Source organism: Odocoileus virginianus, chromosome 6, assembly GCF_023699985.2.
Source record: "Odocoileus virginianus isolate 20LAN1187 ecotype Illinois chromosome 6, Ovbor_1.2, whole genome shotgun sequence".
NCBI lineage: Eukaryota > Metazoa > Chordata > Mammalia > Artiodactyla > Cervidae > Odocoileus > Odocoileus virginianus.
The window spans coordinates 58,166,926-58,192,169 of NC_069679.1; the positions used below are offsets into that span (position 1 = coordinate 58,166,926).

The 25,244-nt window shown below is 40.1% G+C and overlaps 1 protein-coding gene across 2 annotated transcripts in view; it reads right to left on the reverse strand.

Annotated features, from left to right (window-relative positions):
* The window catches only part of ARMH4 (armadillo like helical domain containing 4), a 134,564-nt gene that overhangs the window by 64,315 nt on the left and 45,005 nt on the right, over nt 1-25,244 (reverse strand). For both annotated transcript variants that reach the window (XM_020876209.2, XM_020876208.2), the window contains exon 5: nt 19,535-19,789. In XM_020876209.2, the coding sequence (XP_020731868.2) occupies nt 19,535-19,789 (255 nt within the window). The remainder of the gene's footprint in view (nt 1-19,534; nt 19,790-25,244) is intronic.

Below are 25,244 nucleotides of genomic sequence, written 5' to 3' on the forward strand. Positions count from 1 at the left end.
CCAACAGACAATATCCAAAATATGCAATAGCTCACACAACTCACAATCACAAAACTAACAATCTGATTTTAAAATGGGCAGAAGACCTGAATAGACATTTTCCCAAAGAAGACATACAAATGGCTACTAGGCAGATAAAAAGATCAACTCAACATAACTAATCATCAGAGAAATACAAATCAAAACACAATGAGGTATCACCTCACACTTGTCAGAGTGGCTATCATCAAAAAGTCCACAAATAATAAATGCTGGCAAAGATGAGGAGAAAAGAGAAGCCCTGCACATTACTGGTGGGAATGTAAATTGGTACAGCCACTGTAGAAAACAGTATGGGAAGTCCTCAGAAAACTAAAAATAGAACTACCATATGATTCAGCAATTCCAGTCCTGGGAATACACAAAGAAAATGAAAACATGTACTCCAGTTTTCAGAGCAGCATTGTTTACAACAGCCAAAACATGGTAGCAACCTAAGTGCCCCCCAACAGAAGACGAGATAAAGGTATGGTGTGTGTGTGTGTGTAATGAGTAATAATGGAATATTATTCAGTCATAAAAAAGAATGAAAGTTTTCTGTTTGCAACAACATGGACAGACCTAGAGAGTATTGCACTTAGTGAAATAAATCAGAAAAAGACAAATACCTTACGCTATCACTGATAAGTGATATCTAAAACTAAGTAAAATGAACGAATATAACAAAACAGAAACAGACTCACAGATATAGAGAATAAACTAGTGGCTACCAGTAAGGAGAAGCAGGAGGCAGAAACAGTAGTAGGAGATTTAAAGGTACAAACTAATATATGTAAAATAAATAAGCTACAAGGATACATGGTACAGCACAGGGAAATATAGCCATTATTTTATAATAACTTTAAATAATCTATAAAAATGCTAAATCACTATGTTGTATACCTGAAACTAATACAATTATAATACAATTGTATTATAACTAATAATATATTATAGTTAACTAATAATATATTATAGTTAACTAATAATATATATATATAATATATTATAACTAATAATAATATAATTGTATTATAACTAATACAATTATAAATCAACTACTGTTAGTTTAAAAATAACCAATAAATAAAATCAAGCTTTCTATGGTTACCATCATAGCCAAAACCTGGTATGTACGGAACATGAAAGAAGTATATGTTACTCAAATTGTTGAAGAATTCTCTCATCATTTAAGCAATGTAATGACTTTCCAGGGAAGATGATCATATCCTCTCCTCTGAAAGTTTATGGAAATGGAAGAGATGTCCATATGCATGGAAAGCACTGTGGGTATGAAGCCAGGGACAACTGACCCCCTAAGCATTAGAATCATTATCCTTTTTTAAGAATCACTGCCATCTAGTATTATCTACAGTAACAAAGGAAGGCAGGAAGAAAATCAATTGCTTAGCAGTATGAGTATAGAGCAAGCACCCAGCAAACGAGAGCTGCTACTGGTAATTTTACTTTATATTTATGTGCCCATAAAAGTGCTATGTAAACAGCAGGAGTTCAACAAAAACTTTGAAGAAGTATGCACTTGGATGTTTTTTCTCCCAAGAGCAAGGCTGGATTTGTCCTATTCTAATCTCATTGGAAAAGACCCTGATGCTGGGAAGGATTGAAGGTGGGAGGAGAAGGCAACGATAGAGGATAAGATGGTTGGACGGCATCACCGACTTCATGGACATGAGTTTGAGCAAGCTCCAGGAGTTGGTGATGGCCAGTGAAGCCTGGCATGTTGCAGTCCATGGGGTCGCAAAGAGTCGGACACGACTGAGTGGCTGAACTGATACTGACTGACTGATGATGAATCCACTCTGAGGGCTTCCCAAGTGGCACTAGTGGTAAAGAACCCACCTGCCAATGTTGTGCTTAGTCGCTCAGTCAAATCCAACTCTTTGCAACCTCATGAATTGCAGCCCACCAGGCTCCTCTGTCAATGGGGATTTTCCAGGCAATACTGGAGTAGGTTGCTATGCAGGAGACATAAGAGATGAAGGTTTGATCCCTGGATCAGGAATATCCCCTGGAGGAGGGCATGGCAACCCACTCCAGTATTCTTGCCTAGAAAATTCCACAGACAGAGGAGCCTGGCAGGCTACAGTCCATACGGTCTCAAAAGAGTCAGACAACTGAAGCAACTTGGCACACACACAAAATCCACTTGTGACTGGGACTTTCAGAGAGTCACAGCATATTCACATGGCTCTTTTTTAGAATTCAGCCTGTGATCCTTAACTGAAGGGAGCTGGGGGTGGTTTGCTTGGCACTTTGCTCTTACGAGCCTCAGGGAAGTCCTGAAATTCCACATTTCTTAAAAGCACAAATAATAACCATGGGAATGATCTGAGTAGCTGGGTTCATGGTAAGAAGATCTGTCAGTACACACACTAGCCATGGGTGGCATACTTCATCCCCATTTCATCCCCGTTTCTCCTCTGCAGCAGCTAACAGTCAGGTGGCTTCACTTTTGAAGATACTAAGGCAGAGAGAGATGAAATGTCCTTGTCACCATCATTAAGAGTACAAATAATTAAATTAAATCAGTAAAAAATTTAAAGCAGAGTCAAAACTGACTAGTGGTTTAGGGGTCTAGAGAATTCTGTCCCTAATGGAGGAAGGGGAGGATCAACCAACTGCACCTTTAATAAAAGCAGATACTATAAAATTCTAATTCCTATTTTAAAAGACCTGTAAGACCTCTCAGTCTCCCAAGTAAGGCTTCCTTATCTTCCCAAATAAAGCATATGTCCGTTGGCCTCTTGCCCCTTACAGTGTGGTTCACAGACCAGCAGCATCTTCATCTCGTGGGAGCTTTGTACAAATGAAGCATCTCCAGCGGCTCCACAGACCTACTGAATCAGAACCCACATTTTATCAGCATCCCCAAGTGATCTGGATGCACACTGATATTCAAGAAGCACCATACCTGCTTTTTCTTAAGGATTATTCTCAGCTGTATAAAATTATTAAAACATTCATGATGCAGAGAAGCTGGATATAAAATCGTATGAGGCTACTAAGTAATACAAAACACTCACAACTTCCAAGTTCATGTCTTAATACTATGGTCTTTATGCTAAATGTCCTGAAAATAGTCACGCTGTTGAGTTTTTCTTTCTTAACAGCATTCTGTAATTATCCCACGTGTTCCAAAAGTTAAAATATATAATTAACATAGAGAAAAATAACACTTAGAAGCGAAAATATAGGTAAGACACAGAAACCTTACCTGTAGCTTGAAGGTGCAATATCTGAAAAGTGAAAAACTCTGATCAATTATTTGTGTTGCCTCTAAGACGGGAAATCACTTTTAATCTCCTCACACTAAACTCATTAAACTCAATGATTAATAAAGTATTGTATGGACAAACTCTGGGGGAAAAAAGAATAAATCAACAAAGGCCACTAGAAATCTCCGTCAGATTTTTAAATAATTCAACTATTGTACTCTCAAGAGCATTGAGGTTCTCAAACATGTGCTTGGTAGTAGATTCCCTCTTCTCGCACACAGTCTTAGTGGGAATTCCCATTGTATACAAACTCCTTGAGAAAATATGGAGGAAAGCGGTCTTTCTTATTAGGCTCCTTGTCTTCTCTGCCTGTTGAAATCAAACTAACCTCTAAAATCTAATCTAAATGAGCCTCTATTTCAATTTGCATGTATATATCTACTCATGTAAACTTACCCTATAAGCTAACAGTTATGATGTGAGCTAACAGTTATGATACCCTTTTTAGAGTTAGGAAAACCAAGGCTCAAAGAGGTCAAAGATTTGCCAAGGGAGAATGGCAGCAAAGAGAAGACTTGCATTCAGGACATCATGACCCCAAATTCTAGGCTTTCAACTGCCACCCTGCATGTTGTCTCTATGGCTATCACGGCTCCCCTTGTTTGAAATTACTATTTCACCCTCCGGTACTTTCAGAGCATTTTTTTCCCCACATATGTCACTTCCTACCTCACATTATAGAGTTCTCATCACCACGATTCTTATGCTCCTGGACAGCAGACCCTGTGTTCTGCACATTACTAATGATAGAAAATCGGGTTTTCCTCAGTTCTCTGGGGTTTCCTTCCTAGAGGAAGTGCTCCTGAAAATGCAAAGTGGTCACCAAGTTGGTTTTGCTTCAGGTAAGCTGCAATTACCACCATGACCACAACCACCGCCACCTGCTCCACCTTCAGCCAGGTGGGGTCACATGACTAGTTTTCACTAATAGAATCTGAATGGAAGGAAAGTGAGTCTACTCCAGGCTGAGGCATTACACGTAGCTTTCCTTAAGTTCTTTTTCCTGCCACCTACTGGATACAGAGGATCCACTGAGGTTGCTTAGGCCCAAGAAGATAGTAAAGACACTTGGTGGAAGAAGCACCTCGAAAGAGGCAACTCGGAAGAGGGCAAGTAACAAATCCACTGCTTTAAGCCACTGAGACTGGAATCGTTTGTTACAGCAACTGGCCTTCCCTGACAGATACATCTTCGCTTATCCAGCCTCCTATTCAGTTCTTTTAGCTAACAAGTACTCTTTCACAATACAAGTGCTTCCAAACAATAGGGCTACAAGGGATTCTTACTTCAGTGGGCAAGAAAAAAATTTAACTTTGAAAAAAGGAAGATGGTACTGAATATTCTTTTAATGGACTGTTGAAGCCTCTGAGAACTATCTGATTCCTTGTAGGGCTCTGAGTCACCTTTGGACTCAATTTTTTAAATTGTAGATAACTGCCAGCGATAGAAATAGTTCTTCTGCAGACAAGCAAATTAATTGTCCACTGGAGAAACAGCCTTCATCCCTTGGAAAAAGTTAGTAATAGATCCATTTGTCAATTTACTTTAACAGTCCTTTTTTTTTTTTGTCTGTTTGTTTTGGTTTAAAAGTTGGAGTTTATTTGACAGTCCACAAGTGATTTGGATTAGTTGGAGCCAAATTTGAAACCGTCTTTGATTCCATGTAAATCTGTGATTTTTTTATCTTTCCTTTGATCCAGCTGTGGCATCTGCCTGGTTCCTTTGTTAATTAATCAGCTTTTAAAAGTCTTTGACACATGTTCATTTTATATCTGAGTAAGAATCATAATTAAATCTTCTTTAAAAATATACCTTTTAACAACTATGAATTACTGATGGTCCCTCAAAAAGTCTTTAAACCAAGTTCTTAAAGAAAGAGTGTTCTGATATAGTGAAATGGATTAAGGGAAGACTGAAGACTCTTTGGATCCCAAGGGTAGCCCTGCATGGCCGCCACCCTAGTGATGAAGGAAAGGTACAAAGTGAGGATGATGAGGATGATGACCAGGGAGAAGGAGGAAGAAAAGTTTGAAAGATTTCAGTGAGAACAAACTTCCCCCGCATCATGATTTTTCCCATGGTTTTCCCCTACCTCCTTTTTATTAGTGGATTAAGTAAATGAGTTGTTTTTAGAACTCTCTGTGGTTTCTGAGGCTGGCAACAACTCTTCACCTTAGCTCTGTGTACATGACCTCCGTCATCAGTCCGCATCCCACACGGGAGGGTTCAGAAGCCCAAGGCTGTGGCCCTATGGGATGCGTAGTACTTAATCAAGCTTGTGATAAACAAACGTAGGCGGTGGTTCTCCTGGTGCCTATGGTGGATTTCACATCTAATCTTCTGCCGTTGGAAGCCGCCGACATTACTTGGACTATTTATCCCCAAGGATTCATCAAAGCCATCCTGTTCCAAACAGTTGCTGTCCTCTTTCAAAAGGAGCAGCTTGAAATTCAAATCCCATTATTTCAGGAAGATTTCAGCCTTGCAGGAAAACTTAGAGGTAGAAAGCATAAACCAAAATTTTCTCAGCTATGAGCCCTCCTCTGTTTTATCAATAAATTCCTTCCCTGGGTCTTGATAATCTGGATGTTTGTAAAGTTTACTTTAAAGATACTTCACATGAATTGAAACTAGGCATATCTTCGTTGGACACATATTTTTATTTTGTGCCAGATTCTGTGAAAAAAAAGTCTTTCTGTCTGACAGAAAATCAGGAACACTCTTAGCTAGAAAAGCAGAATACTGTGGCTATTAATTCTCAAATGCTGAAATGAAATGAACTGACTTCAGCCTCACCTGATCACTAAGCTAAGTTTTGAGGCTTTAGCATCCTCTTTTTATGACCTCAATAGAAAAGGGTAAATTACTGAGCTGCTCCATTTTCTGAAATGCAGAAGTTAAGCGAATTCTTTCTCTGATCCAAATTAAGGAAGACAAATAAAACTGGGGAGAATCCAAATATTCCAGATTCTTAACATAGCAGACCTATATATAACATTTGATTAAGTAATTCACCTTAAATTAGCATCACATAACTTCAAATCAAGAGATAAGGACACTGTTTTCACTACTTTCTCAATTCTGTTTTAACATAATTAGAAGCTTTTTAAACATCATCTTTGTTTACTTTCCTCTGTATTTTTCAAAGAGGACAATTTATACTCAATTTCCTCATTTCTGAAATTTTTTTTCAGTTCTCTCGATATTCTTGTTTAATTCCCAGAAGAGCCTAAGAGATGTTTTCATATGTTAATAATTCCCAACTGAGCCTACGAGTGCATTTTGATTACAAAGAAATTAGTTCAAAGCCTTCTCTTCAGATATAATGTGCCTTATTAATGTTTTTATTAACTGTTGCTGATGAAGAGATTATTTTCTGGCTTACTTCCAAGAATCCTTTTTTAGCCCTCAAAAGGAAAAGTGACTGCTGAATTTTCACATAAGAAATTCATTTCTAATGAATGAAATGTGATTTTTTTCCAATTCTCTAATTCAATACAGTTTAATTATGAAAATACAGATAAGGGAAAGCATTAAGCTTTTGGAAAGCATTAAGTCTATTATCTCACACAGATCATTAAAAAAAATAAAGATGAATAATGTGAAGCTGAAATATCTGGGTTTAGTTCCAGAAGTCTCTTCCTAAATCAATAAGTCCAAATGGGATTTTTTTTTCAATCTTTGATACAAGAACATATTATATTATCTAGGGCCTTTTACAGGGCATTAAAGACATAAAAAGAGAAAATTTTTGTTCAAACCTTAAAGCATTTAAAATACTATTATTGTTTAGTCACCAAGTCATGTCCAACTCTTGGCAACCCCATGAACTGCAGCATGCCAGGCTTCCCTGTCCTTCACTATCTCCTGGAGTTAAAATTTTGTTCCAGTCGCTCAGTCGTGTCCAACTCTTTGCAACCCTATGGACTGTAGCCTACCAGGCTCCTCCATCCATGGGATTTTCCAGGCAAGAGTACTGGAGTGGGTTGCCATTTCCTTCTCCAGGGGATCTTCCTGACCTAGGGATTGAACCTAGGTCTCCCACATTGCAGGCAGATGCTTTACCGTCTGAGACACCAGGGAAGTTCCAGCCAGAAGTGAGGTACAAAAGGACAACTTAGCTCTCTGACTTGGGGAAGCAGTGATCCAGTGGCAAAGAGAATCAGGCTTAATAAATTTGTCACTCCCATGTAGCTGATGCTATGACTGTTTTTATTCTTTGGTGGAAGTTATCAAAGGCCTTATCACTATTGAGCCACCTAAGTAACTGTTTAGAAATTTTTTAAATGCTTGGTCACTCTGAGAATGCAATCATCTGATTCTCATCTGATTTAGATTGTAAGGTAATGAAGGTAGTTGGCCCAATATTTTCAAGGTCTGATCATTAAAGGTGATCACAGAATCACTCCAAGCTCATTCCAAAAAACCATTCTAAAATGTTACATTTCTGGGAATTCCCTGGCAGTCCAGTAATTGAGACCCTGTGCTTCCGATGCAGGGGGCACAGCTTTGCTCCCCAACTGAGGAAGATTCCACATGCTGCATGGCGTGCCCAAAAAAATTGCTAAATTGCTACCCACAAGAAAGAAACAGTGTTACTCGACACAATGCAGGTGTTAGCTAATGCTGTGATGGTAATCATTTTGCAGTATCCAAGTGTATCAAATAAGCATGCTATACAAAATGTTATGTCAGCCATACCTCAATACTGCTGGAAAAAATAAACTTTAGATTACGTTATCATATGTACAGCATGCTATCTACCTGAAGTCATGGTATAATTAGTTCCTTACTGAAGGGCTTGTAGATGTAAAAGCTATTTTGAGGTAAGTATAGCGAGAACCAGAGAAAGTTAAGATCACATGAAGTTCTACCTGTCATGTGATGTTTAATCTCAGTTATAAGCAATATGGAAAACCCTTAGTACCTGATCAGTTATCATTTTTTCCATAAATCCAACTAACTCTGTTTAACCCACCCCTTCCCCTCCCCAAAACTGCTATCTAGGAGTTAAATAAGGGACTGCTGTTTGATTGGCAAAGTGTGATAGAGCATTCGCATCCCTCCTCCCAAATGCGCTGGATGGTTTCCAGTCCAGCATGGCTACCAGCTGGAAGAAAAGCCCCTTTCAATCAATCAATCCAAAGCAAAATGAGAAAGTGGAGTGGAAATGAGCCTTGCCAAGAACGGCATGGGGGAGTTCACAGGGAAGGACTGAGTGGGAGTTAGGGTTGCCAGCAAGGCTTCAGCAAGGTGCATTCAGACCAAAAAAAAAAAGCGAGAAAGCTGTCTGAGGAAAGAAGAATAATGGTAGAAAAATGTGGGGTCAGGAAACATACAATGCATGTTCTAGTGACAGAGATTATAGCTCGATGAAGGCAGAGGTCCCAGATGAGGATGGAAGATAGAACCCAGACAGTTCCTGGAGGTCCTTGAATATATCCATAGTATACAAAAGAGACAAATACACTGTTAATAAATACTTCCCATCCCTGAACTGTTGAATCCCTGAGTTACCTGATGTAAACCTCTGATTCCTTATTTTCACACTCAGTCTCTCCTTCACTATGTTGCACTGTATTTTTACTTAACACCACCAGTCCTTTGAATTTCAAAAATAGCTCTGGCTTCCTGAGGCCAGCTGGAGAGGTTGACAGTTCTTTTAGATCACACAGAACCTACTACTACAGTACTGGAGAGACCCAGCTGTGCAAAGATTAATATTTTAACAACCAAGACTGATTTCCCTTCCTCAACACAAGAACATCCCCAGGGAAGCTTTATGCAAAAGGGAGTTAGCTGCTTGCTCTGGACAGACAAAATCATACACAGGGGTGGTTGTGGCTGCCACTGAGCTCTCCACTAACTCTAGTCTATGAATTTTCCTCATTAGCATTTGAGACTTAGAGTTGATTTCTCATTCATTTTCCCCAAAGAAATAGTAGGAGAAGAATAAGGGAATTTGCAGTGTCCCACAGCTGACTCAGGCAAAGGGAACACTGTGTGTGTGTGCGTGTGTGCGTGCGTGCGTGCGTGCGTGTGTGTGTGTGCATGTGTGTGTTTTAATGATCTGAGATCTTCTACCACTCTTGGAATTATGAATTTCAAAGCCTCAATTCCAGTCTGCCTAAGATTCTTGGTGCAAAAGTCCTACATACGGCTGTGAAGAATCATTGTGTCCGACAAAAAAAAAAATTTAGCACAGCACACAGAGTCATCCCTGCCATCCATCCGTTCCACCTTCCAAAAGGCTTAATGTTTCCTATGTTGAAGAAACATGAAAGTCTGACTGTAGCCATTATACATAACTGCTCATCAGAAGTGTCATGAACACCAAACAAATAAAGACAAAAAAAACAGAATACATTACATTCTTTTCAGGTCAGAGTCTGGTTTTCTTCAGGTTTGGCCAGGTCTCTTTTTGATTTCTGGTTCATGACAGGCATCCACCAAACACACCTGTGAGCATGGCTAGAAGTGGGCAGCTGGAAGGAACTCTATTCATATTTATATCTTTAACCTATTTATAACCTACCTCACACTCAAAAGAAGATTTATGGCTTCTAACAAATACCTAAAATATAACAGGATAAAAATAAATAAGTGGAAAATTTAGGAAATAAATACATTTAAAACCTAAAATCCTGAGTTTGTCAAATGTTTCACCTTGGGCACAGGGAAAGATTTTCTCCCTGCATGCATGCATGGGTGCTAAGTCACTTCAGTTGTGTCTGACTCTTTGGGACCCTATGAACTGTAGCCTGCCAGACTTCTCTGTCCATGGGATTCTCCAGTAAAGAATACTGGAGTGGGTTGCCATGCCCTTCTCCAGGGGATCTTCCCAACCCAGGGACTGAACCTGCATTGTCTGCATTGGCAGCAGGGTTCTTTACCACTAGCACCAAGTGGGAAAACCCTCTCTCCCCTATAGGTCCCCAACTACTCCTAATCTCCAAGTAACTCAATAACTCAAACGGAAAAACCTATGAGGAAATGATATCTTACACTTGGAAGGCATTCTGCTCTGCGGATCTAATATGCCTTAAGCACTCTTTCTCCTGAGTAAGGAAAGGCAGAGATCACGATCTCTAACTCAAACTTTAGCACCAGTGCGTCTTGCCTAATGCGGAAAAAGGAGGTCTACATCCAAGTTCTGCTCCTCCTGTCTAGGAAAAATAATTTAGTTCTTTCCAAAGAGTGAATGGTATTACTCTCAAAGCCAGAAAACTGGTAACCATCTCAGGACAGGAAGGTGCCTATCCATGGAAACTCACATCTGGAGAGGCTCACTCATTCCAGATGCAGGAGTCAGGGTACAAAATGTCCACAGTTCAGATTTAGAAGTCTGTCACGTGACCATGGACTTCCTGGGAAAATTAAACCATGGATATCGACTTTAAGTTTTATCTCTACGTGAGATTAAACACGGCAGGGGGGGGGGGAAGCTATTTTTTGGTTTTCTTTTTAAGACACAGTAATCCAAGACCAAAAGATCATTACAAGCAAGGTCAATCTTCACTCCTGGGAATTCAATTCATAGAACACTTCCTAAAATCCTCTATCTCTCTTTACAAACAGAAGCTGCCTCACCTCAAGAGAACAACCAGCAGACCTAGCCAAGGACAGCTGTGCTCAAGGGGCTAGGACCCAGGTATCAGTAATTTGTGTCACTCTCCAGGTGATTCCAGTATGCAGCCAAGAGTGAGAACCACTGGTCCAGTGGCTTTAGTCAATCTACCGCTCACATTGTGCTGGACTAAGGTTTCTTTCTTTCTCCTTCCATACGTATATTTAACCATGTTAGCCCAGCAGCTTCCTGGGCAACCTCACAAGCCATAGCTTAACATGCTCTATGCCAAAATACACTGACATTTGTTGCTGTGAAGGATTGTTTGAAATCTCACACTTCCCACTGTCTTTTACGGGGAATCTTTTTCTTGCTGCCAAAGCCCATGTCGCACTATATTTAAGTTCGACCTTAGCTACATGTTAAGTGTTTTAAAAGGACAGGAAGGATGATGAGGAGAAGAAAAAGAAGAACTGACACTGTTTAGGAAGGGTCTGACTTTCTCACAGACAAATGTTCAGTTGCTTTAAGGCCCAACTCCCATGCCCTTTTTGCCAATCCAAAATATATTCTCTTTCACATTAAAATCATCCTAAATTACCAGGTAATGAAACTGATAATAATATATAAATGATAACATCTTAATGTGGTTAATCTTCATCTTAAAGGTGGTGCTAGTAGTAAAGAATCCGCCTGCCAGTGCAAGAGACTCAGGTTCTATCCCTGGGTCGGGATGATCCCCTGGAGAAGGAAATGGCAACCCACTCCAGTATCCTTACCTGGAAAATTCCATGGACAGAGGAACCTGGAGGGCTACAGTCAACGGGGTCACAAAGAGTCGGGCAAGACTGAGCGACCGAGCACACACACCACATTCCAATGGAAGTAGCTTGGAGACTCATTATCCTATCCAGAAAGTAGATCTGCATTTTACTAAGGCCTTCTCAAGACATATAATATTATTTCAATCCAAAGGAAGACTCTTAATATTGAAGAGTAGGCACCATATTAAAAGAAGAAGGATGATATAAATTTGGGCTTGCACAAGCACTCCTTAAGTTACACCTCACAGATAGCTGCCCACTCAAAGAAACTGCTGGTTTAAGTGATGATTCAGTTCCACCATGGTGGAATTGCTCAGCCACTGGCCTCACATCTATGTGACCACTCTCTGTCTCACTGCAATTTATCTCTACATGTCAGCCTCTCTTTCCCTAAAATATAGCACACACTTAGTAGGTGCTTTATAAATATCTGGTTAAAAACTAGAAACATGAATGCTCTTCATTTTTCTGCTTTCCACAAACATCCCTATACTATTAATTGAATATTTACCATGTTCTTTAAAGACCTCCAGAGAAAAATATTGTACATCCTGAAATAGGAACCCATTCCAATATTAGATGGAGGCTTTTGGAAAAAAAAAAAAGTGAAGACAGCTATAATTCTGCACTTAACTAATTAATGGAGTCTGGAAGCCTTATCTATTCAGAATGTCAACCAAACCATAAAGTGGCTCAAAATGAGCTCTTCTTGGAACAATACCATCCTCAGGCCCTCATCCAGAACTCAGGAATACAAAAAAACATATTTAGGGAACTTCCTGGTGGTCCAGTGGTTAAGAATTCGTCTGCCAGTGCAGAGGACACGGGTTTGATCCCTGGTCCTGACTGTTGCAGAGCAACCAAGCCCTGCGCGCTGCGACTACTGAAGCCCACGTGCCTACAGCCCTTGCTCCACAACAACAGAAACCATCCCAGTGAGAAGTCCAGGCACCGAAACAGAGAGCAGCCCCTAGTTGCCGCAACTAGAGAAGGCCCAAGTGCGGCAATGAAGACCCAGAACAATCAAAAATATTAAAAATTATATAAAACAAGCAGACACAAAAACTCAATGTGCAACTTTTTTAAAGATATAGATAAATTAGAAAAATTCTTAACATATTTAAGATAAATATATTAATTTAATGAGATCGATCATAGGAGTCTCAGAAGAACATGGATAAGAATCAGCTACAAGAGAAGTAAACAGAAAAACACAGAAATCATAGATGATAGGTATGGTGACTGACATGCAGCCTCATGGTTCCACCAGTCATGTGATCACATTCCACTAGCCAATGACTGTCTAGAAACTAGCATGTGACCTAATTTCAGCCAATCAAAAGTGAGTATTCTACTGGGGGATTCTTGGAAATGCTTCCTCTCTCCTGAGAAAGAAACACAATAAAAAGACAGTCTTCTTCTTTGAAGAATGTCTTGTCTAGGTGTGACACCTGAAACTGCTTCAAGCCATTACAACTGTAAGGAGGCCAGCCTGGGGACAAAGTCAGCATCCCAAGGAAGACAGTGCAGTAAGATAGAAAAACGTGAGTCACCAATGGCAGCTGAGCTACTCAAGTCAACTGACCCAGAAGCTCTATCTCTGGACTTCTTGTTTTCAGAGAAAATACATTTCTTTATTCTTTAAGTCAATTTAAGGTTTCTTCTACCTGTAGAGAAAGGCATCCTAGCAGATATAGAATGCACAGAGTAAAGAATCAACAGATATTACATTGGAAATGTTTAAATGTCAAAATGAATATACTGACTCAACTTTGGCCATATTGATTTTATAGATTTAAAATAATCATGTGATTTATTATTACAAAAGGATAAGAAGTAGTGTGGGTCACAGTGTCTGCTCTCTGTACAGGTTCTTACTAATAAATCTGAAAATGATCTTGTTAGATCAGAAAAGAAATTTGATTCTGCATATGTAAATAAAGAACTTCCTCTACACTACAAGCATTTTACCAATCAATGCACCTCAGCCATAACATGGAACTTTCACTCCTGATTCTTTATCCTGACAGCCTACAGTTCAGTCCACCATCATACCTCCCAACAGCAAGATCAAGAAACTGGGCTCTTTCCCTCCAAAGCTTTAGAGGCAATGTGTATGTGACAACAGAAAACAGAAGTGCAAAGAATTAAGCCATGAATCTACTGCTTTGCCTCAGAAAGTAATCTAAGTTTTCTCCTCTTGTTCCTTCACAAAAAATGAAATGATAATCTATTCAAAGAGTGTATATTATTTTTAGTCAATTTCAACTACCCACTTCAATCTGTTCATTTTTAAAGGTATTTATGGGTTTTAGCACTTGCTTTGGAATACCATTCATATTGTAAAATAGGATGTGATTATCTATAAATAAAACCCACTTAAAAGTAGAAATGAATAAGATGGTCAATTAGAGTAAAATTGTTTTAAATTAGATTAAAATTTTAGAGGCCTCCATCTCTGCATTTTTAGTGATTCATTAAGAAAAAGCTATAGTTAAGTTTACAACACTCACACTCAGACTACAGCTGCCATGCAGCTCTGCTTTCTAAAATGAAGCTGCTCATGAAATACTTATTGAAATCTGTATTAGTTTCCTATTTCTGCTATAACAAATTACCACTAAGTTAGGGGCTCAAAACAATACAAACTTATTCTCTTATAGTTTTGCAGGTCAAAAGTCTAAATGGGTCTTAAAGGACTAAAATCAAGGTGCCAGCAGGATTGTGTTCCTTCTAGAAGCTCAAGAAAAGAATTAATCTCTTTGCCTTTTCCAGCTTGTGGAGGCTGCCAGAATTCCTTGCTTCTGGCCACATCACTATGACCTCTGCCTCTGTCATCACATCTACTTTTCTGACTCTGACCTGTCTGCTTCCTGCTTATAAGAACACTTGTGAACACACTTGTGTGACCTTCACAGAAAATCCAGGATAACCATTCCATCTCAAGATCCTTAACCTAATCATCAGCGAAGCTTTTTGCCATGTAAGACAACATAATCATAGGTTCCAAAGATTAGAACAGAAACATATTTGAAAAAAGCGCAAGTGTTAGTCGCTCAGTAGTATCAGACTCTTTGTGACCCTGTGGACTGCAGCCTGCCAGGTTCCTCTGTCCATGAAATTCTCCAGGCAAGAATACTGGAATGGGTAGTCTTTCCCTTCTCCAGGGGTCTTCCCAACCCAGGGATCAATCCTGGGTCTCCCACTTTGTGGGCAGATTCTTTACTATCTGAGCCAATCGGGGAGCCATTATTCTTGGTACCACAAAATCCATCACAAACAGGGGAGAGGTCCCTCTTTATCATGTGATTTGAGAGCATTTAGGAAACTATATCAATTAATACTGACCCAGAAGTTGTCAGTGGCTTTGAGTTACTAGTAAACTACTAACTTGTTACTAGTAAACCAGTAACTTCTTTCCTGTCCCTCCAAGAAAAAGATGGTGAGCTAATAAAATCCTAGACACAAGCACCACTAACCCAACCCAGTCTTCCCACAGTAGAAAACTGGAAGGACTTGAAAGATTTCTTCCTTGTCTTGGTTCCCATGAAAATTAGAACGCTAAACACATGTTGGCAAATTGAATTTTTCAGGAAAAGACGTGGCAGCAAAAGGTAAGAGACATCCAGGGAAATGGCAAATTTTATAAAAAGAAAAAATCTGATATAAAACAAAATGTCAGGACTTGGGGAAATCACCTTAGAAAAAAAGACTGATTAATTGATTGATTTAGTCTATTTATTTTTTGGCTGTGGTGGGTCTCTGTTGCTGCACATGGGCTTTCTCAAGTAGCAGTAAGCCGGGGCATCTCTTTGTTGCATTGTGAGGGTTTCTCATTGCAGCGGCTTCTCTTGTTGAGAAGCACAGGCTCTAGCGACAAAGGCTTCAGTAGTTGCAGCTTGTGAGCTCAGTAGTTGTGACACACAGGTTTAGTTGCTCCGAGGCATGTGGGATCTTCCCAGGCCAGAGATCGAACCACTCCTTTGCAGGCAAGGCAAATTCTTAGCCACTGAAGCACCAGCGAAGTCCAAACTCACTTTTTAAAGTGACAAATCACCTTAGTGATAACAAATCACTAAATTGGTATTACTAATTTAAGAAACTTTAGCCATGCATGGAGGCTGGAATCAGGAGGCAGGACAAGAGGACAACTGGACTATTCACCCTCCATCTCATGCCCTACACACCTTAAAATGTAGCTGCTATTAACCAAAAACTGGGGAAAACCCAAATGTTCAACAGGTGATGAGATAAACAAGATGTAGCATATCCATACAGTTGAGTACTACACAGCTATAAAACCAGAACAAGTTAGGGACTTCCCTGGTGGTCCAGTGATTGAGAATCCATCTTCTAATGCAGGTTTGATCCCTGGGCGGGATTCCACATGCCTCAGGGCAACTAAGCCTACGTGCATGCTGCAACTAGAGAAAAGACTACACATCACAATGAAGAGCCCACACACTGCAACTATGACATGATGCTGCCAAATAAATACAAATTTTTTTTAATTTTAGAAAGGGGGAACAAATTACTGATAGCGACAACAACATGGTTGAATCTCAAAATCATTATGCTATGTGAGAGAAGCTAGACACATAAGGGTAAGTATTATATGATTCTATGTGTATAAAATTTTAGAAAATGCAACCTAACTTGTAGTAATAAAAGTAGATCAGCAGTTACCTGGGATTGAGGACTGAGAGACGGATGAACTGCATAAGACATGAGGAATAACTGGGGGGACAAAGGGCAAGAGATGGAAATCCTGCATTTTCAATGAGATGGAGGCTATATGGATGTGTACAAGACTCGAATTGCATACTTTGAGTGCAGTTTACTGTATCTAGTTTATACCTCAATAAAGTTGATTTCTTAAAAATTTGGCTCCTTTTCAGTGGTAAATTTGTGCTGAGAAACATGGTAAGGCTAGAGCTCAAATGATCATGTTAGCCTTGAACTGTAGCCTCTACAAATCTTTATAAAATTCACAGCTCCTCCAATTGCTTATCATTATCATAGATGGTATGCCAACTTCCTAAGTGGTGGAAATTGGCTTCCCAGATGACAATCCAGGAATAGAGGCCATATGATCTCCCTGTAGTACTTCTCCCTACAGAGAAGGTACAAAAACAATCCTCTCTCCTGGAATGGGGTACAGTCCCTGAATATTCACCCAATCCATATTTAAAAGACTGTTCAACTGTCCATGATCCTTTCATGTTATAGTCTACTACCTGAGGAGTCACTTGACGTGTAGATTTTTCTGTTTAACCTCTGTAATAAGTTACATTGGTATTTTGCATTTTATTTCATTCATTTCAACCAGTTGTGGAACAGGTTTATTTCAGGCCTGTTCAGGCCTGAAGAGACCAAATATTTATTCACATGTCCCCAGGACAGTGTTTGTGTTTGTTTTGTAATACTTTGATAATATTTTGATATACTTATGAGGTTTTGGCAGTTTCATTTGGTATATTTTTAAAGTAATTACTGCCCAATTACATGCCAAATTTGTTCAGAAAATAACTTAGTAAATATAGCGTTGTATGCACATATACTAATACCGTCTGCCTGCCCACTGGAAACACATCCTTTATCACCTCCTCTCTTTACCATAAGCACAGTCCACAGGATATCCCAGCTACATTTCAACTACAACCTTTATGCCAACCTAGAGGGTGATAAACCCAGAATAACTTCTCAGTCCCAGTCCTCTTCCCTGAATTCAAGACACAAAATCTAAGACCCTCCTAGACACCGCACAGGCTCCTCATATTCTACATGCCCAAAATTAGCTCATCATCTCCCTAAAATGCCAAGTTCACATTGCTCCCTCTGTTCCCTCTTTTCATCAGAGGCAACACTTTCCACCTGTTCACCCAATCGAAAAACCCATAAATCATCCTCAACTCTCTATTTTTCCTCAATCCCCCAAATCAGTTAGTACCTATGACAAAAGCTCTCAGGTTGATTCTTTTTCATTCATCACACTTCCTGTCTTACTTCATGCCCTTTATGTCTCACATAGACATTAAACAGATCTCATAAATGGCCTTTTTCTCTCTCCCCAACCTCACGCTCCTCCCCTCCTCCTCCACTGCACTATCACCAGAACAGTTTTCATAAAGGACAAGTGAAAACCTCTTGGCAGTCAAAGCGCTTCATGATGCATCCTTGCTTACCTTTCCAGCCTTGTCTGCTGTTATATCTCCTAGAACTTCTTTTTATCCACTTACAATTCTTTGCCAGCCCATCTGTATTATGCCACACTCTCTCATCTTTCCAATGCCTTTGTGTATGTTCTTTCTTTGGTCTCTTTTCCTTGCAAGCTATCTCCTATTTATATATCCTTCAGGTGACAGCTCTGAACTCTCCAAGCGACTCTAGATGGCCTCCTACACTTCTACTCTGCCCTCCTATAACCTACTTTTATCATAGAATTCACCCACCCTGCACTGATACCTTTGTGAATGGGCTCTGCTCTAATCAAGAAAAAGCACTGCCTAGTTTTTTTCTGTTTCCAACACCTTACAAAGGAACATAGTAGGGGTTCTGCTTTTTGGACAAATTAATTAACCACATCGAAAAGACAGCTCACAAAAAAACTCTATAAGGGAAGAGAAGATGATGTTAAAGATCCTTATACATGTTTCCTTAGTTCTAGAGATTATGGAAAGGATTCCTCCTTAGACTGCAAATCTTTAAAGGTTTTAACAACTTTAGTTTGAGCTTTTAAAAAAGCAAGAGAGCTTCTCTTAAACTACTCAATCCTGTGATAAACAAGACAGTGCGATTTTTCCCCACTCCATATGCATTATAATGCACTTACCCTTTCTCACTGCTAATCTGAAAGGGTTTTCATGGGAGGAGAGGAGGACAATCTTAAAGAAATCATACATAATTAGATTCTAAATTGAAAGTTTCAACCAAGGCACCAAGATACACTAGTATGATATTCCACAGCAAAATCTGAGATCAACATCCAAATTTTCAATGAAATACTCCAAACACTGATTATATGGCTGTTAAATCGAACCTCTGCTGCACTGAAGGTATCCTCGGGCCTTTTAAAGACCAAGAGAGCTTCAGGGAGATTTCTTTGGAGCAGAGGTCACTTCCCCTCAGGTCAAGAGAGTAAGGCCTCAATCACCCAGAGCTAAACAGCATCTCTCCAGGAAAAGTTAAGAAGAGACAGAGGACCATCCCTGCTGACCAGAAGAGAGTATCAAGGTTGGGGTCAGCCTGCCTCCAGGGAGTCTCTCACCAAAAATCCAGGCCATTCCCAAGAGAGAGTAAGCTTGGGGTTGTCTGGACACCAAGTGATAAAAAGAGATTGTATTTGATGATGAAATTCAACCACAAGAATAAGCAGAAACGTATTGGGATGACTAAAAGCTCACCCAGAAGTGAAGGAAGAACTTCCCCAGGGAGGAAATACTAAAAGGAGGGGATGACCAAATACATTTGCTTTCTGACTCCAGTCCATTCATGCCACTTTGGGCAGCTGACTGGTTACACACAATTCTGCCCCGACTGAAGTCCTCCCAGAGCCAATAGCTGTCCTCCAACTGGGAAGGAACATTAGAACTCCTTCAAAAAATTAAGGTAACCGTGCTCTTTATGGGCAGATGGAGACTGGAACCTGGCTACTGAAGAGCATAAATACAAACATACTGGAGAAAGAAGTGAGAACTACTTCCCAAATGAAACATCCATAAAAAGAAAATCCATTTTGCTCCGCAATCAATGCCAGTGAAAGAAAGTTGTCGCCTAAGAAAAGTAAGATGAGAGGAGGGAGGAAGGAGAGAAACACCCATGACTCTTACCCAGGCCCTGATTCTGCTGTTCCCACTGGATGGCATCTGGCACCTGGAATGTGACTCCCTCCAAAGAGACCACGTTTTCCTGCTCTAAGCCAGGTTCCTGAGACGTGATGCCAGGGAGCGTGAACCCAGGCAGCTCGGTGTCACCCAAGGTCTCGTCCAGGGAGTCGGCATCTTTATCTTCCTCATCTTCCTCCTCATCTTCTTCCTCCTCATCTTCTTCCTCTTCATCCTCTTCATCTTCATCATCTTCTCCCTCTAGGAAAGAAGAAAGCAAAGGTAACATGAAGAAATACAGGCAGTGCATACAAATGAATCTTTTGAAATGACCTAAGCACTACAAAATAGACATAACTGGCCTTTGAAAACATATTTTATTGTCAAAGTTGAGCAAGAAAAGCTTTGCAGGATAGCATGCCCACCCTATACCTACATTTTAAACTTTCAAAACCACAGTTATGTCAGATAATTATCATGCATCATGTTTATTGGGAGTTAAAGTTCAGGTAATACGGATTTTGTTAATGTCATATTTATATTTAAAAGGGTAGCAAACATTATCTTCCTGTTTTCTGGAGATCATTACAGATCTGTCCGTTAGAAAGCTCACTGAAACACTAATAGAATTTAAAAGAAGTGTCCCAGTCTCTTTCTATCTCATAATGCTAAACAAGAGAATTCATTATGTTGACATAGTTTTCTTTCTGCTCTTCTTCCACACCAGTGAGTAGAACTCACAACAATGTTAACTGAGAGGTACATAAATCCAGTCCTGCATCTGCTCTCCTTACAGAGGAAGGACCCAAGAAACGGGAAAACGTCACATGAACGTTTTCAATCCAATTCTAAAGGGAATTGGGAAATGACACATTGATCAAGGACAGTCAGAAAAGAAACATGTGAGAAAAAAATCACTATCGTTACCATCATCTTAAGAGTTAAATACATAATGTGTCATCTGTGATGCTTCAAGAGGTGTAGGTTTAAGGAACATAGATCCCAATTTCATTTTATTTCATTAATGTTAATTTTCCAGGAATACTCTGAGCCTCCATCCACATTATGAAGGCACTCCTGAAGCCCCCAACAAGGGCCCACAAAATCCATCGACGGCTTTCCCTTGGTCTCCCTCCTGGCTCTGAACAGTGGTGACCATAACATGGAACTCTCTTTGACGGCTGAAGGGAAGACAGAGGATTAAAGCTACCTAAGAATTCAGAGACTCTCCTTCTTCCAGACAATTTTCTCCTTTTCAGCTATCATTTACAGATTTTCTTAACTTAAAAGTTATTACTTCTAATCTTTTTCATTCTTATATATCCTTTAACTTCATAGGATTTAATACCTGCCCCTATGCCAAAAATTAAACAAATATTTAGCAAGCACCTAGTTCCAGGCACTAGGAATACCACAATAATGTCTCTGCCTTCGTGGAGCTAACACATCACTCAGGAGACATACAGCAAACAAAGAGATACATAAATAGATATGCAATATACTGTGCTCTGATTAAAACCGGCAAGAAGACAGAAAATGCCAGGTGCTACTATTTTAGATGGCAAGATCAAGGAAAGTTTTTCTAATAAGGTAAAGTTTGAACAGAGATCATACCAAAATAATGAATTCTTTTGTTTAATTTAGATCATTAAAGATTCCCAGCAGAGGAGGACAGGGGGAACAGCAAAAGCAAAGCCTTGAGGCATATGTCTGCTTACTGTGTTCAAAGAGTGGCAAAGAAGATTGGGCTGAGAGGCAGTGAGTGACAGAGAGAATACATGAAACAAGGAATCAGGGATAAGCAGAGGCCACATCTAAAGCATATTTGTAAAGAATGGCTGGCTGCAGGGTGGAGAACAGGTTGTATTAGAGCAAGAGACAAAGCAAGGAGACATATAGGAGGCTATTGCAAAACCCAGGGAATAGATGATGATGCTTCGGATGAGGGTGCAGTCCTGGAAAAAAAGAGAGGTGATCAGACCTGAGATGTAATTTGAAGGTAGAGCCCTGTTGGTAATTACAATGTGGGATGTGAGAGGAAGATCTCACTTTACTAAAAATGAGAACTAAAGAGCCAAATCAAGAATTTTATGTGAAATATATTAATTAGGTGATGCTTGTGCCTATGACAGCCAAATGGAAATGCTGGAAGTCTAAGGAAGGTCAAAGCTAGAAATCAAAACCTAGGAGTCATCAACTTATAAATTATATTTAAGGCCTTGACACAGACTGAGATCATCAAGAGAACGAGAATGGATGAAAGGGAAGTGGGCCAGCCCAAGCCCTGGACAATCAAACATTCAGACGTTAGCCAGCAGGGGGAGATCCAGCAAAGGAGACAGAGAGGTGACCGCAGGAGAAAACCAAGACAAGAGAAGAAAACATTTCTGAGTAAGAAACTATGACTGTCCCTCTGGTTTAGACATGTGAGAAGTCATTCATGACTTTGACAAAATTTATATTCCTGGAATGGTAGGGACAAAAGTCAGACAGAAGTGCTTTCAAAGTAAATTGGGGAAAAGGAAGCAGATATAGGTAGAGAAAACACAAGACATTTGGAAAAGAGAACAGGAACATTAGGGGATAGCTGGAGGGAGATATGGGGTCAAGGGTAGGTTCTGAAAGCAGAAACGGTTAGAATTTGCTTGTAATTGATAAGTAAGATCTGGCAGAAAGGAGGGAATTGATGATGCAGGAGGGAAGAGCAGCAGGAGAAATGTCCTGAGAGATGAGGTATGATAGAGAGATGATACACATGGACTCTAGAGCCACTTAAACTTATGGCTGAGCGGATTCAGACAAATACTGAATTCTGTGTGCCTCAGCTCCCTCATGGTAGAACTGGTATGAGTCCTGCCACACAGGTGGTTGTAAGGATTACATTAGTTAATGTATCAGGTACTTAGAACTCAGCCTGGCACATAGTGTCCACCATATAAGATTGGCTTCTCTGCTATTCCGGAGAGGGGAGGGAATGCAGTGCATGGCCAGCTTGGACACATCCACCTCTGCAGGGGCACGGGTGCAGGCGGGTGGCTAGATTTGGTGGGGGGAGCATGTGAAAGCTGTCATATTTCTTTCCTTGGTCCAATACAAAACTGGTGGATGTGGCCAAATTGTCAGGCAACCCTATGAGTCCACGTGAGTCCATCTATAATGTTATAAATTTAAAGCAAAGCATACTAAGATGATCGTGTGTTTTTCTTCAGCCACATTACTGAATCGGTGGGTGGAGGAGTAGAGTAGGCAGAGACATTTAACCAGGGCCAAGTTTTGCTAGGAGAGCTCAGCTAGGGAAGGAGCAGTAGCCTGTGTGTGAAGAGAGTAATTATAAAGATGAACCAGAAAAGGATACAGACTCCCAACAATATGATGTGTAATTTCTGGGGATCTAACCTAAAGCATGGTGACTATGATTAACAACACTGTATTATATACTTGAAAGTTATTAAGACAATAGATCTTAAATAGTATCACCAAACCAAAAAATGGTAATTACTTGAGGGGATGGAAGTGCAAACTAACCTTACTGCAGTAATAATTTTACAATATATATACATATATGTGTGTGTGTGTGTATTAAATCATCACCTTATACATCTTAAACCTACATATGTTATATGTCATTAACATCTCAATAAAGCTGGAGGGGAAAAAATTTGGGCCAGGGACCCCAGTTAAAGAGAAGCTGAGAAGGAAGGTGGATAGGAAAAAGTAACAGAGTCACTGGATTATGGAGAAAACTATCAGGAATCATTAAGGCTTTTTGACAATTTTACTGACCATCCTTCTGTAGACAGAAATTGGTGATGAGCTAAAAAGAAGATTTCTTTAAACTTTGTAAAATCACTTTTAGTTACTTTTCCTCTCCATAAACCTAGAGGGTTGTTCTTGATAGGAAAATCATGACAATATGATTCTGACCCCCTGAGAACACAAAGGCGAAGCCAGAGCTCTGAGCCCTCGATTTCCAGCTTTTATCACTGAACCACTGTCCTCTGACCACCACGAACCACCAAGGATAACTTATACTTGGTCCTAAATGTGTTCAGTTAGCTCCTCCTCTTTAAAATACAGAGCTAAAACAGATACCGTATATTAATGCATATATGTGGAATCTAGAAAAATGGTACAGATGGTATTATTTGCAAAGCAGAAACAGAGATACAAACAGAGAGGACACAATACCAAGTAGAAAGGGGTGGGTGGACAGAACTGGGGGACAGAAACTAACACACACACCCACTATAGAAGTGTGGAGTGTTAGTCACACAGTCGTCTCCAACTCTTTGTGACCCCATGTAATGTGGCCCACTAGGTTCCTCTGTCTATGGGATTTCTCAGGCAAGAATACTGGAGAGGGTTGCCATTCCCTTCTCCAGGGGATCTTCCCAACCCAGGGATCGAACCCGGGTCTCCAGCATTGCTGGCAGGTTCTTTACCATCTAAGCCACCATGGAAGACAGCATATATACACCACAATGTATAAAAGAGATAACTAAAGAAAACCTACTATATAGCACAGAGAACTCTCCCAGGGCTCTGTGTTGACGTAAATGGAAAGGAAATCCAAAAAAGACAAGATAAAGGTATACACATGGCTGATTCACTTTGCTATACAGAAGGAACTGACATAGCAGTGCAAAGTAGCTATACTCTAATTTAAAAATAGTCAGCTAACCAGAGCTGCTTAGCTCTTTTTTATTTTATCATTATTATTTTTAAATTGGAGTATAGTTCCTCCACACTGCTATGTCAGTTCCTGCTGTATAACCAAGTGACTCAGCCATACATATACATGCATGCGTACTAAGTCGCTTCAGTCTCTGCGACCCTATGGACTGTAGCCTGTTAAGACCCTGTGTCTGTAGAAAATTCTCCAGGCAAGAAAACAGGAGTGGATTGCCATGCCCATCTCCAGGGGATCTTCCCAATCCAGGGATCAAATCTACATCTCTTATGTCTCCTCCATTGTCAAGCAAGTTCTTGACCACTTGAGCCACCTGGGAAGCCCATGTTGTTCAGTTGCTCAATCATGTCCAACTCTTTGTGAGCCCATGGAACGCTTTACACGAGGCTTCCCTGTCCTTCACTATCACCCAGGCTTTACTCAAACTCATGTCCACTGAGTTGGTGACGCCATACAACCATCTCATCCTCTGTCATCCCCTTCTCCTCCTGCCTTCAATCTTTCCCAGCATCAGGGTCTTTTCCAATGAGTCGGCTCTTTGCATCAGGTGGCCAGACTATTGGAGCTTCAGCTTCAGCATCAGTCCTTCCAATGAATATTCAGGGTTCATTTCCTCTAGGATTGACTGGTTTGATCTCCGTGCTCACAAAGGACTTTCAAAAGTCTTCTCCAGCACCACAATTTAAAAGCATCAATTCTTCAGCCCTCAGCCTTTTTTATGGTCTAACTATCACATACGTACATGACTACTGGAAAAACCATAGCGTTGACTACAAGGACTTTTATCTGCAAAGTGATGTCTCTGCTTTTAAATATACTGTCTAGGTTTGTCGTAGCTTTTCCTCCAAAGAGCAAGCGTCTTTTCATTTCATGGCTGCAAATACTGCAGTGATTTTAGAGCCCAAGAAACTGAAGTCTGTCACCGTTTCCATTGTTTCCCCATCTATTTGCAATGAAGTGATGGGACTGGATGTCATGATCTTTGTTTTTTGAATGTTGAGTTTTAAGCCAACTATTTCACTCTTT